This window comes from Peromyscus californicus, unplaced genomic scaffold (assembly GCF_007827085.1).
Source record: "Peromyscus californicus insignis strain IS unplaced genomic scaffold, ASM782708v3 Scaffold_6__1_contigs__length_162567912, whole genome shotgun sequence".
Taxonomy (NCBI): domain Eukaryota; kingdom Metazoa; phylum Chordata; class Mammalia; order Rodentia; family Cricetidae; genus Peromyscus; species Peromyscus californicus.
Window position 1 is genome coordinate 1,040,538 of NW_026294584.1, and position 14,765 is coordinate 1,055,302.

At 43.8% G+C, this 14,765-nt stretch overlaps 1 protein-coding gene across 9 annotated transcripts in view; it reads right to left on the bottom strand.

Moving 5' to 3' along the window:
- Lhfpl3 (LHFPL tetraspan subfamily member 3) overlaps positions 1-14,765 on the bottom strand; it is a 634,521-nt gene that overhangs the window by 110,132 nt on the left and 509,624 nt on the right. For 7 of the 9 annotated variants that reach the window (XR_008214591.1, XR_008214587.1, XR_008214590.1 and 4 more), the window contains exon 3: positions 11,596-11,643. The exons of 1 other annotated variant lie outside the window; for it this stretch is intronic. Coding sequence is in view for 2 of the 8 variants with exons in the window: in XM_052721821.1 (XP_052577781.1) it covers positions 11,627-11,643 (17 nt within the window). In the remaining 6 variants the exon portion in view is untranslated. The remainder of the gene's footprint in view (positions 1-11,595; positions 11,644-14,765) is intronic. One more of the 9 variants, XM_052721823.1, reaches the window with a different exon arrangement.

The window sequence follows — 14,765 nt, forward strand, 5'->3', positions numbered from 1 at the left end:
AGCATGGTCTATGTTGGTGTTTGGGTGTCTTTTGAGGTAGTTTTGTTCTCAGGGATCAAGGCGTGAAGGGTAGGAGGTATGCAAATCTGTTTGATAAGATTGTTGCAGATCCTGCAGCCTGGAAAGGAGTCCTAGGGTGGGGTTTGGACTGTACCATTTCTAGGAATCTCTTAGCAGCCCTAGATTCTGTAATGCTGAGGAAAGTTCTTACAGGTTGGTTTGGGCTGAAAGAAATCTTCATGGCTCATTTTCCTCAGGACAACTCTAATAGGTCTTTAAAGCATCCTAAACAGCATTCATGTTAACAGTAAGATCTGGAATGGATTCATCTGTCAGAACAGGACCCAGCCTAGGGGACACAACTAATTTGCCAACTTTATTTTAGTTGTAGAAGCAGCTGTGTAGTAATAATGATTGTAGATCTGGCTCCTTTCTTGCAGAATTTTTAGTTAGCCAACTCCTGTTGCTCTTGTACATGGTTTCACTCCTTATTTATTAGGGATTATATTGAGAGTGCCAGTTTGGAGAGCTTACTAAAATCTAGCATCCAGAAAGGAGGAAAAATGATGAAATCTCCATACAATGATAGGTGCTGAAGAAGTTGTTTTCCTTCTAATTTCATGACAGAGGGGATTCAGTTCTGAAATTCACTGATCCAGGAAAGATTTTGCTTGAGTGAGACCAAATTGGCAGAGTTATTCTAACATCATAGGAGTGTAGGAGGGTTGTCAAGAAATGTTCCTGGGAGTGTTTTAGAAAGGCAGGTCAGCATCAAAACAGCCTCAGGATTGGTGAAGAGTTTGGAGTTCCAGGGTCTGCCTCAGGATACCATGTGACTGAACATCTTTGTAACTGGAGCTTCTTGAGAAATATGTTTCTTTATCTTGTGTTCCCAGAACCTGGCAAAGCTTGGCACATACTGCCTGCTTCATAGATTTAAGGCAGAATGAATTGCCATTGTGTAGAAATCAGGAGGCCACACGAGAGCACACAATGGTTGCTTGTCAAAGCATCATGTCCTAGAGCTTCTTATTTGGGAAAGGAAACCTGTGAAGCCAGAAGGGAGGTGAACTGAGTCTGTGTGCTGGAGACAGACTGCTTTGGGCATCTGTGAGATGGTGACAACAGTCTTGTAGGTCCTTCATGTGTAATTCTGAGAGTAGTCAGAATCCTGAGCACAGAAAAATCACAGTGATGTGAGAGAGCCGGGAATCTCCCAGCTGATACGATCCTTTTGTCTCTAAAAATGTTTATGTGTGTGAGCATTTTGTCTGTATACCGTGTGCATGCCTGGTGCCCATAGAGTTCATAGAGGGCATTGGCTTCCCTGGAACAGTTACAAATTGCCATCTGAACCTGGGTCCTTTGCAAGAACAGTGCTCTGAAACCATAGCCATTTCTCCAGCCTTAGTATCTTTTTTTTTTCCTTGTCAAATCTTTTCTTCCCTTTAGGTCTGCCCGAAGTTGGCCAGTGTTCATCAAGCATGTAGGATGCCATTGTTCACAGACAGACTGTGGTTAGTTAGCTAGCACAGTTCTGTGTTTGTAGTGGGTCCTCTATCCTTGATGAAGAGAACTGTTGAAGAAAATTTGCTTTCAACTTCTGGCTATTTGAGGCATACAAATTACTTAAAGATCTTACACATATAACCAATGCAATGTTTAGATTCTTAGATTTTTTTTGTAAATATAATTATTACTGAAATTGATGAGACTGTTTGGCAGTTTGTTGTTTCTCAAATTGTGCTGAATTAACAGCCTCCTGTTTAATTTAGAAATTCCCAAGAGGTCAGAACAGTAGCCCTGGGCAGGGTGCAGGCACCACCACTTTACCATATTTCCTAGATGGCTGGAGTTGCACGCTTCAGGGAAGCTTCCAGATAGCCATTAAGAAATGCTAGGGGTTGTCTAAAAGTGGAGCAATCACTCATCTAAATATCATTTTCTTCTTTTCTTTTTCCTTCAATGAGTAGAAGGATGATAGAATTATAATTAATTACAATAGTAAACAGGCATGGTCTGGTATGATATAGGATGGATCGTTCTGTAAAAATCTCAAATTATTTAGATACACATTTGTTTGAAAAATGTCCAGAAGGAAAATTCTTTTGGATTGGTAAGCTTGGGACCTCTCTTGCTTTCTAGTGTGGCATTTCAGGACAGTATTTTCTGCTTCAGGATTAAATGGAAAAATATTTCCAAATACTGTTATAAATAATTCAAAACCTAAGGGAGCTTAATGCGAACCATTAAGAATATGACCTGTAGTCACTCACCAAGTATAAGAAGAAAGCATCCAGATCATATATTACCAGGAAATGGTGGGAGGCCCATCAGTCCACAGGGGAGTCATTTCTATGCATTTTTATGGCAGAGTTTTAAAGGATTTAAACTATCCCAGAGTCTGGACTCTGCGTTTAACCTCTAGTTGAGGTCATCAGTCTGCTCCATCACGACATGGTGGTGCATGGCACAATTCTCCCTCCCCACTAAGCTGGCCTTGCAAATGTTGTCTTGAAAGGGTCTTAAGATTCAATTATTAATCAGAACCCATTTAGGCTGTTGATGCCAGGAATGAATTTTTTTTTTTCAATTTGCAAAGCTGGGATAAGCTGATCAAGGAGAATGGTATAATTTCATAGGAAATACATTAAGCATCTCGGGGTGTCTAAAGAGCTTACTGAGGCTTAGGTGAGTGTAGAGAAAGGTGTGTTTAGGTGGATGCATTATTAGGGAATGGAGAATAATTAAGAAGAATTTATAAACCATAGTGAGCCTCACTTTAGATGAAGTTTTCTTGACCTGGAAAGAAGGGCTAAATCACTTTACTTTCTCTTCTCAAAATCTCATTTAGAATGTAATCCTGTGCAGTTTTACTTAGCAAATAGCACTTGATAAGTATATAACAGAAATGATGTTCTTTTTTTATTTCTCTTTAGCAAATAGCACTTGATAAGTATATAACAGAAATGATGTTCTTTTTTTATTTCTCTTTAGTTTAATTATTTTTTATTATTTTACTTTATTTTACAATATAATTTAGTTCTACATATCAGCCACGGATTCCCTTGTTCTCCCCCCTCCCGCCCCCCTCCCCTTCCCCCTAGCCCACCCCCATTCCCACTTCCTCCAGGGCAAAGCCTCCCCTGAGGATTGAGATCAACCTGGTAGACTCAGTCCAGGCAGGTCCAGTCCCCTCCTCCCAGGCTGAGTCAAGTGTCCCTGCATAAGCCCCAGGTTTCAAACAGCCAACTCATGCAATGAGCACAGGACCCGGTCCCACTGCCTGGATGCCTCCCAAACAGATCAAGCCAATCAACTGTCTCACCTATTCAGAGGGCCTGATCCAGTTGGGGGCCCCTCAGCCATTGGTTCATAGTTCATGTGTTTCCATTCGTTTGGCTATTTGTCCCTGTGCTTTATCCAACCTTGGTCTCAACAATTCTCGCTCATGTAAACCCTCCTCTTTCTCGCTAATTGGACTCCCAGAGATCCACTCGGGGCCTAGCCATGGATCTCTGCATCCAGATCCCTCAGTCGTTGGATGGGGTTTCTAGCACGACAATTAGGGTGTTTGGCCATCCTATCACCAGAGTAGGTCAGTTCGGGCTGTCTCTGGACCATTGCCAGCAGTCTATTGTGGGGGTATCTTTGTGGATTTCTGTGGGCCTCTCTAGCACTTTGCTTCTTCCTATTATCATGTGGTCTTCATTTACCATGGTCTCCTATTCCTTGTTCTCCCTCTCTGTTGTTGATCCAGCTGGGATCTCCCGCTCCCCCAAGCTCTCTTTCCCTTGACCCTCGCCCTTCATTACCCCCACTCATGTTCAGGCTGTTCATGTAGATCTCATCCAAGAAATGATGTTCTTTGCACTTAATTCTTTTTCTCCCCTCAAACTATGAACATCTAGAAATGTTGTCTTCTGAGGTGCCAGACTTCAGACATAAAGGTGATGAATATCTTAAATCATTTGTGATATACTGGAAACATATAATTTGTATTAAGCATAAGAATCTGTGTTGACTCAGAAGGACAAACATGGTATGTACTCACTCATAAGTGGATACTAGATGTAAAGCAAAGGATAACCAGACTGCAACCCACAGCTCCAGAGAAGCTAGATAACAAGGAGGACCCAAAGAGGGACACATGGATTGTCCTGGGAAAAGGAAATAGATTGAGATCTCCATGAGCAAACTGTGGATGAGGGGACAATGGAGGGTAGCGGGTGGGGATGAGAACATAAGGGAACAGGATGGTCGAGCTGGAACAGGGACAGAGTAGGAGAGCAATGAAAGAGATGCCATGATAAAGGAAACATCATGGGGATAGGGAGAAATCTGGTGCTAGGGAAGTTCCCAGGATTCCACAAGGATGACCCCAGCTTAGACTCTACTAGCAATAGTGGAGAGGGTGTCTGAGCTGGCTTATCATAGTAATCAGATTGGTGAATACCCTAACTGTCATCATAGAGCCTTCATCCAGTAACTGATGTAAGCAGATGCAGAGATCCACAGCCAGACACCATGCTGAGCTCCAGGAGTCCAGTTGAAAAGAGAGAGAAGAGGGATTCTATGAGCAAGGGCATCAAGATCATGATGGGGAAACCTACAGAGACAACAAAACCAAACTAGTGGGAACTCATGAAATTTAGATCAACACCCACGAAGCTTCCATGGGACTGGACTAGGCCCTCTGCATGAGCAAGACAGTTGTATAGCTTGATCTGTTTATGCCCCCCCCCCCCCCCGGCAGTAGGATCAGGATCCATCCCTGGTGCATGAGCTGGCTTTTTGAAGCCCACTATGGTGGGACACCTTGCACAGTCTGCAGGCAGGGGGAGGGGCTTGGACCTGCCTCTACTGAATGGACCAGGCTCTGCTGACTCCCCATGGGAGGCCTTACCTTCTTGTGGGAGGGAATGGGGAGTGGGCTTGAGGGAGGAAAGCTGAAGGGGTGGGAGGAGAGAAGAGGGGGATCTGTGATTGGTATGTAAAGTAAATAAAAAATTTCTTAATTAAAAAAAAATCTGTGTTGTTAGTGAGTTCCAGGACAGCCAGGGCTACAGAGAAAGACCTTGTCTCAAAATAACAAACAAACAAAAACAAAACCCCAACAACAACCCCCAAACAACAACAAACAAAACAAAATAAAATAAAAAAACTAATACCAAACCAAACCAAACCAAACTAACCAACCCAAAAACCTAAAACTATGTTGTTTGAGGAGGGTCTTTCATAATTGATGAGCTGAGCTATGGAATAGGAATACTTACTCTGCTTTCTGCATGTAGGAGGTGGGTAACCTTAAGAAAGAGGTGGGTGTTATAGAAGCCTTGAGTATGCAATTCCAAATATACCTTTTTGGCATAAGAGAGATTTGATCGGCTGGGTGGTGGTGGCACAAGCCTTTAATACCAGCAGAGGCACATGGATTTCTGAGTTTGAGGAGAGGGAAAGGGAGGAGAGAGAGAGAGAGAGAGAGAGAGAGAGAGAGAGAGAGAGAGAGAGAGAGAGAGAGGGAGGGAGGGAGGGAGGGAGGGAGGGAGGGAGGGAGGGAGAGGGGTTTTGAGCTAATTATTTTGACACATTAGATGTAGGAAAAGCTCTGGAGAGTAGAAGCCATCTTTTGTGAGAGTCATGTGGATAAAAGAATCACCTCTCTGCAACAGGGAGTGAAAGACGCGTCTATACACCAGAGACACGTGAGAACACGGGCAACCGCACAGAAGTCATTGTGGAACTCATTACTGAGTTTCTGCTTATCTCCCTATCACTGCCTTCTAGTTTAAAATGGTAAGACGAAACTCATCACATCTTTGAGCTTTCCTCAGGTCTCTGTGTAGACATTACCTGTTTATGTTTTGTTTGTTAACTTGTCTTTTGCTTTGCAGGTTTATCTCAGCCAAGAGTTCAGGGTGATAAAAGGAATTATTTTTCTTCCTTTATAGTTTTGTTCTGTCATTTCTAGTTTTCTTCCTTTTCTTTTTCTTTTTTTTTCTGTAGGTGAATAGGTAAGACATTACAATTTAATGCTACTTTTAGTAATATATGCTAGGTATGGTGGCACCCTCCTGCAGTCCCAGTACTCGGGGAGGCTGAGACAGGAGGACTTTAAGTTGGATGTTAGCCTGAGCTATACAGTAAGTTTGAGGCCAGTTTAACTTAGTGAGGCCCTGTTTTAAAAACACAAAGTAAGCTCTCCACAGAAACAAAACAAAAACCTCGGCAAACCAAAACAAGACCGACAAAGCCTCAAAAGGTCGAAATGACTGCAGCCTGCAGATTTGGGAGCTGGGGCCGCTCCTCACCTCTGTCACTGTGCATCACACATGGGAGCACGGAAGGGAGAGTGGGAGAACAGATAAGGGCAATGAGTGGAAATGGGAAGGAGGAGAGGGAAAAGGGGCGCCAGAGGGACCCGCTTCTCACTTACTGTCCTCACAGGCTTTGTGCAGAGCAGGGACTCTGCCAGTTGAAGCCAGATGCAGTGGGAGTCCCTGGGTGGCCGGTGACCTCAAGTCTTACTCTGCCCCCTTTGGATGTTTGAAATGGTGACCACACACATTCTGAGTCCCTCCTGACAGACTGGCACTCTGAGTAGGTGTGGGTGCCTGAAAAGTACTGGGGTGAGGATGGGCTTAGATGTTAAAATTACACGGAACAGAAGAACAATGGTGAGTTCCACTTCAGGACTTCCCCTGAAGTCCCAGGAAGCGTCCAAAAGATCATCACCAACAGGAACTTTTTTTCCCCCAGTGTGACTAATGCCACAGCTGTAAAAGCCAAGAGTATTTATACCCCCCTCTTTTTTTTTTTTTTTTTTTTTTTTTTAAAAAAAAAGCATTGATCATGCAGTCCAGGTTGGCCTCCAATCTGCTGTGTAGCTTTGGATGACCTTGAACTTCTGATCCTTCTACCTCTATCTCCTCAGTGCTGGGGTTATCTTGTGCACCACTTGTTAATATTCTGACCCCTTCGCGCTGACCTGTGTCCTGATGTAAAAGCCTCATTCTAAGGAAAAATTCCTCCCCCTTCCCCTCTCTCTCCCCTGCTCTTTCTCCCACAAGGTGCTCACCTCCTACCTCTCTCTTTTTCTCTCTCTCTCTTTCCTATCTTTCTCTTCATAACTCTATTATAATAAACTCTCCATGTGGATGCAGTGTCTGGGTTGTAAATTACTGGCCGATGTGCGGCCCCCACCCCCAACTACCCTGGGATTATCCTGTGCTACGGATTGAACCCACGGCTTCATGCATGCTGGACAAGCTCTCTATCAACTGACCTACATCCCAGCCTATAACTTCAAAGTCTAAAAACTAATTAAAAACATTTTTTTTAGTGGCATTACAATAAACTTTCCTCTTGGGCCCTGCTGGAAAGTGCCTGTAGGTGTGGGGAGAGTAAGAGCACCGTGCCTGGGTGAGACTTCCAGCCTGTCATGATTCTCAGGATCAGTCTAGAGATTCAGACACAAGAGCCGGCCGGCTGTCTGTCCAGAAATCCCCGTGCACCAGTATCCTTGTCTTGCTGGTCTCCCAGCAGGGCACATCTCCCCTCCCCCACTGACCTCCGAGGCACACATCACTGTGATTCCCCTCTAGTGGCAGCAAGGAAGGACTAATTTTTCAAAAGGGCAAAAGGATCCCATCTACAGTCCCAGAGAACCTGGGGTACTTCAGACTCTTCCAGGCCTGGTAAGAAGTTAGAATGTTTATTTCCATCTTCAGAGAGAAGGCTAAAGAACTGCAGAGAAGGCTTCCTTTCTCCAGAGCAAAGTTTGTCTAAGTGGAGACTATGGGCTCCCCTCACAGAATCACAGCAGACACTTAGTTAAGAATGGAGTTCTGCTGCATCTCTGTGGGGGCAGTGCCAGAAACCACGTTTGAAGTAAACTGAGTTGCTCTCTTCTGTCTTGGACATTTGCAAATCAGTGTGTGGCAGTGACCTCACACGGTCACTTGGACAGTATCTGGGACAGACTGCCAGCATGTTTAATTCCTAGGTCTGGAGCTCAATAATGTACATTTCGAACTAGCTTCTGGATGATGCTGTTGCTTATCTGGGGGCTGTGTTTGGAGAACAATTAAAACAATTTGGACTCCTGTCTGTCAGGCATAATGTACTTTCTGGGAAGCCCCCAGAATCAGCGCTGGAGGCAGCAGTGGTGGCAGGTTTGCTTCCTGTCTGTGTGGAAGGGCAAGGACAGGGACTGCACTGCAAGGCCATTGCCCCCAGGCATCAGGCCAGCCTGCAAGACTCTCTAGGATCAGGTGGACAAGTGTGAATGGGTTGACCCCAAGGTTCTGTGGGTTGTCTCTTGTGACTCTTGGAGGCCCAGTTTGGTTTCAGGCCTCCCCTAGGAAAAAGAAACAAAGGACTGGATGAATCTAAAGCCTTCTCAGTAGGTTCCAGAACTGTTCTGGAGTAACTGTACATGCTTAAGCTAGGCAGAGTTCTCTGTGATTTCTGAAATGATGGCTGGACATGTTCACGTGGTGAAAGGTCACCAAGCCTTGGCTGATATTCAGAGGTCTCAGGAGCAGTGCCCCTTTCTTCCATCTAGGAAGAATTTCAGGCTGAGGCTGTGGGTCAGGGGTAGGATCTTACAGGAGCTCGCCTTCCCTGCCTCCTCCCTTTCTTCCTCCCATTCCTTTTCTTTCCCATTCTTCACCTGCAGTTCTCAATTTCACCACTTGAGGTCTCAATAGGACAGCGTTTTTCTTAGACCTCACCTGCTTAGGATGGATTGGGAACAAGCCTTTAAAAAAAATGAATAAAAAACAGCCCCTACTCCTTCCTAACTCTTCACTGGCTGATTAGTTCAGGGGGAGCTCTCTGGTCAAAGAAGTATTGGGCAAGGAGCTGACATCTGCTCTGCTCAGCCTCCTTAATGGGATGACTGGCCCTGCGGGTTCCTGAAGATGCCGTTTTCCTTTTCCGAAAGTGTTACAGCTCTCCTAAGTGGAAGACTAGTAACACCAGGACACTGATGCTCCCTAACAAGAAGCTGGTAGATCATTTCTACAGTTTCTAGTTGCTGCGGTCTCCATATAACAGGTTGTATTTGTCAGTCTTAAGCAAAATGCCATGAGATGTAGCTTTAAGAATCCCTCTACACTTCCCTGCCAGGTGGATCACTTCCAAGCCTCTTCTTGACCAAAATTTGGAGCTCAAATTCTAGCCTGTCAGTACTTCCCTAGGTCACAGTGTTTTTGCTTTTCTGTATTTTATCCAGTGGCTTCTGAACCTAAGATGTAAACACCAAATTAACTCTGTGACATTCCATATCTGGTCCTCTCCTCCCAGTCAGCTTTGAATCACCGTCAGATTCATGGAGGGTTCCTGCAGACTATTTTGGGAAAAGTTACATTGAAAACTAAAATGGGCCAAACTGTTAAATTCAGTGATGATTCTTTGCCCCTAAAAAAGTTTCGCCAAAAGGTCCATGTATTTGCTATGGAAAAGAAACCTGTGAAAAGGACATTGCATATTTACTCAATATTTACATTTTCATAATTGTACACATGAAGGGATATAGCTCAGAAGTGAGGTGAACACTGACACATGTATGTTTCTATTGTTGCCCTTTTGGCTTTTAGGTTATTCTGTATTGCAGAGTTCCTGGCCTCCTTAATTTAACAACACACTAGAAAAGAGAGTCTGTGACCTTTGCCTCCTGGGTTCCAGAGCTCAGTTAGTGAGCAGGACCCTGGGAGATAGACACCTGTTGATCTGTACATTTCATAAGCTGCTTCCAGATTTCAGAAATCAGACGCTAAACCTGAAACATGCATGTCCATGTGAGTTTGTTAAGATCATGTCTCACTTACATTTTTCCTCCTTGGCCTTGTTTTTCTTCAGTTAACAACAGATACAGCTCTTGTTTTTCAAGGCTGTCCCTACCTGCACAGCCTGACTGACTTTCCCTGTAACATACCGTGGAAAATGAAGGTGGAAGCTGCCCCCAAACCAGCCCAATGAGCAAGTTTGTGTTAATTAAGCAATTGTTGAACAAACTTGGCACATGTACTTCTTTCAGTCAGCTGTTCTGAATTTACAAACAAGGACTCCATGATTCAGAGAGCCACATTACCTCAGTTTGCCCATGTCTCCAGTGGCAGAGCCATGAAAGGACCTGGAACCCTTTCTGGGGATGCAGACCCATTTACTTCTATTTTTACAAAGTTGCTCTGGAGCTCTATGTATTATTCTGTCCAGAGAGAAAGGATCTTTGACTCTGTACTGATGGGATGCTTTGGTGGAAAGAGAAGAATGAGGTTTTAATGTGCCTCCAATCTATCCAGGACAAACTACTTTCTCTTGTGAGGTCCCAATCAGTTAAGGGGTTGGAGCAAAAGATCCATCCCTAATAAGTTTTGGCTTCCTGCATGTCTAAACAGTGGGTTGAGTTCTTAACACTGCATAGTTTGAGTCTCAAACACTGTTTGGTCAGATGTCATAAGAGCATCTTCAATTTTAAATTCTTATCATTTCAGAAAATACAACTCAATAACTTCAACACACACTGAACATTTAAGTGAAATTGAGAACATGAGGTAGTTTTAAGCTCCAAACTACCGTCAGGTATGTGCACACATGCAGGTGTGCAGGTGTGTGGTAGGGAACAAACGGCAAGGCAGGATTGTATTTATTTTATATGGGGTGCTGGGGATTGAAGCTGGGGCCTCATTTAAGCCAGGCAAGCACTTTACCACAGGACTCTATCTCCAGCCCCAGAGCTGTATTTCGAAATTTCCAGATATACTCTTGTTAGATACAACTATCTCCCCTCATCAAGTTTCTTATTCTAGAAATGTAACTTGCCCTATATTAAATTTACTTGGAGTGCAAATATGGTTTGTGTAGGATCAAGGGACACCAAGAGGAGTAGTGAGTGTGTGTGTGTGTGTGTGTGTGTGTGTGTGTGTGTGTGTGTGTGTGTGTGTACAGTGAAGGCCTGCTTTACTCATGTCTAACTTAAGGCCATTATCCTTTCTCTTTTATAATATGTTTTATTCTCCACATATGTGTGCATGTTTATTATATACTTATGTGCAGAGAGAAAATAAATAAATGAAAAGATTCCCACCCCTCTCCATATCTCCTGTTACCTGGTGTGATGGACTCCTATGGACAGAGCAGCAGTCCATTTAAGACCCTTGCCCCAGAGAACACTGAACAGGTCCAGTAATTGGTGAAGGTCATGGCCTTTGCAGGTCTCCACCTTGGAGTGGTCTGTTGCAGTTAGGCATGGGTAAAGGCCTAGCATTCTTGAAGCTTACAATCCCCAACTTATTGCCAGATAACAGCAACCCATTGTATTTTCAGGACTCCCAGCTTGCCGGGAAGATACCAGGCAGACAGTTGTGTGTTCTATGGTTCTTGCCCTGTGCTGGACTTTGTGTGTGGGTAAAGCTCAGGTATAAAATCAGGAACAAAGACACAGGATCTATGGCTTAAAAAACAGTTCATGCGGCCGAAGTGCCAAGCGCTGGAAGCGGGAATCGGAGAACAGCGGAGCAAACATGCGGGAACGCAAGGCAGAAGCGCACAAAACATACGGTACCCACAAAGAGCCATGCTCACACTTACATGGTGAGGTCTCACACTACCTTAGTCTGCCTTAAGCATTTCCATCGTCTGAGAGTGTGGGAGGGAAAAACAGAATAGTTAAAGGTAAAGTAAGTTAAGAGCTCACTGCTATCTTCTTAGAGACCAAAGGCAACACTCCTGTTTGTAATTCCATTCACACTATGCAGGGACACATATTGTGGGGGAGAGGTTTGTAATGAGCAAAAGCTCAGTCCTGAGAACGAGGATGCTGGGGTCATTCCTTGACCCTGACTCTTGCTAGCTGTTTGGTGCTGGGCAATTGTTTTATCTTTTTGTGTTTTCATTTTCTTATCTGCAAATGCATCTAACAGTAGCACTTACCTCATGAGGTGAGGATGCCTGTTGAGTGTCACACATAAAGCAGCACTCAGGACAGTCTAAGTCAGTACCCAGAATTCTCCAAGTATTCAAAACAATGATGTCATTGTTAACTGTATCTTTGGCTACTTTTGGCAAGGCAGCTGAGACCAGAGGAATAAAAATGCATAGGAAGCCAAAGACTCAGAGAATTTAGTTATTTAGTAAGAAAAAGAACCCAGGAGAGGACAAAGTAAAAAAGGCACGGGGTGAGAAATAGCTGTGTGTCATTATAGTTCTTTGAGGGCATCATTTCAAATTCTAGATTATCCCAAAGTAATTCATAGTGTGATTTGAAGAATAATAAATAAAAATCAATTGTATACACATAGATCAATTAGTCTGAAAGTCTGTTTCACACCCAATAATTCAAGCTCTATTTACATCCTCAGGCTTTGTACTCTGGTTAGATGAGATGCCATTCTGCGTGTTCTCTGTTGCTTGAATCTTGTGGCTCTCAGAGAACTGCTGAAAGGTGCATGTGGAGACCGGAGTGGCAGTGAGTATCTCTCGCTGGTCCAGTCATATAGGAGGGAAGCCTTCTGTCTCCATTCTTTCTCAGAGCCATCTAATCAGCATTCACCTCACTTGGCAGGGTGATTTGGTCCAAAGAGAAAGAATGGGACTCTGAGAGGGAGGTGACATTTTAGCTTAAAGGAAATTTCAAGCAAAATGCCCTTGGATGATCTTGATGAAGTGTGCCTCTGCTCACTATCCCCTGTGGCCATGTTGTGAAACTTTGTGCTCTGAGCATGGCATGGCTATGCTGAAATCAGAACAGCTGTGATCACCCTCATAAAAGATTGGGCCCAGTACTATTCCCTCATGGGAGGAAGTGAGGAATCACCAGGCCCTTGAAGGATACACTGTTTAGGGGAGGGAGAGAAGATGAATAGGTTTTGTGACTGTTGGTACATTGACATGCCATGTAACTCTAGTCAAACAAACTGGCTCATCACGCTGAACTTGGGTGGAATAATTTCTTTGGTTTGTTATTCTCTATTTCTCTGGGGTAAGCAGAAATAGACTCCTATAACCCACAAAACAAGTTTTAGTTGGGCAGTACTAGTGTACAATTAGTTCTTTACTTTTTAAGTGAGTTCCACTCTCTCTATCTCCCAATGGTAAACTTGTCAATATACATGCCTTCAAAACTAGATCTCACAAAACACCCATGGAAATAGCATGGATCTCCCAGTAATGAGCTGTCTGCCCCATGTGTTCCAAGTATATGCAGTTCCTCCCTCTTCAGTGATTCTGGCTTTGTAGCCGTTCAACCCCCTAGTTTTCCACGTGATCCTTTTCTTTATGTTTTTTCTTATTGTTATTCTATATATCACCGATCGAAAGAAGTTTTCAGGGAAGAAGACCTAGACCTGTTTTCTAACTGTTCTTTTTCGAAGTGACAAGAAAGCATGGAATTCCTGTGCTAGTTCATTTTTGGTTATATGAGCATTTGGGCAAAGAGACTTGACTTTTGAAAGTCGGACACTAGAGCCATCCTTCATGTGAAATGAAAAGTCACTGTAAATTTACAGCTGGTGGACTGTAGAAGGGAAGGATAATGGAGAACATGCTAGAATATGTTTAGTAGTCTAGCTACTTCCCCTTCGCCAGAACAGGTGAGACACAAGCTTGTCCCTGAAAGGACATAGCCATCTTGTTCAGCTTTAAGCAGTGCATCTTCCTCCCTCACACAGGGTCTGTGGCTACACTGTCCTAAGAAGATCACTGCTTTGAGCAAGGTTTTAGTTTTGTTTTTTTTTCCCTAGGGAATTGTGGGCTCCCAAGTCTATGCTTCAGTTTCCCATGCAGCCTCTCACTATGTCAAGTGCAGCATGCCTCTTGCTGTGGGAGTGGCCTAGGGTGGCTGTGATCACAGCTTCACGGCTACAGCATGGAAGCTGGCTTTTAAAAGACACAGTCTTAGATCTTTCCCATCACAGGTACTGTTTCAAGGACATGGATTACATTACTCAGGCTACAGAACACAAAGAGACACCTTGATCTGCTCAACACCTTTTTGAAGGAATTCTATTTGCATCATTAGAATGTGGCTCAGGCAGCAGGTACCCGGGAAGAAGGGACAGAGGAGACTCAAGGAAGTGAAGGGGTCTTTCAACCTGAAAAACCAGGCCTAATGAACTGATACTTGCAGAAATAATGACATTTAAACAGAATTATTAAGCAATTAGTCAAATTATAGTTAGGCTGGGAAGTAGGCGATTTCAAAGGAAATCATTAAAAGAAAGCTATTATTGTGCTTTGGAGTTTTCATCCTTCATCATCACCCTGCACTTGCTTCCATATCAAATGAAGGTCATTATTTTGGCCAAAAGGTATGCTTTTGTTTGTTTGCTTTCTTGTGGTACAAAGAAGCCATATCTCTTGGGGGTGGGGATGGTATCAGTGAGCTTCTTAGCTTACAGGGGCACACCTGAAGGTCTGTAGCCATTGATGCAGTGAAAACAACTCTTGGCATCATTATCAAGCACAGGATGCATTTTAGTAAGGTGTTCAATGCTAGTCACTTTTGAGTTCTGTTCTGGGTCACAATCCATCCCCAAGGCAAGTCAGAGGTCTCTCCAGGTATTAACTGTCAGCTTGACAGAACCCAGAATCATATGGGAGATTGGCCTCTTGGAACTGTCTTGATTACATTAATTGAGGTGGGAAGACCCATACACTGTGAGTGGCACCATTTTCTTACTGGGATCCTGGACTGAATAAATGAAAAGGGAAACTGAGTAGAAGCACCCATGCATTGATTACTGCCATTTCCTGATGGATAC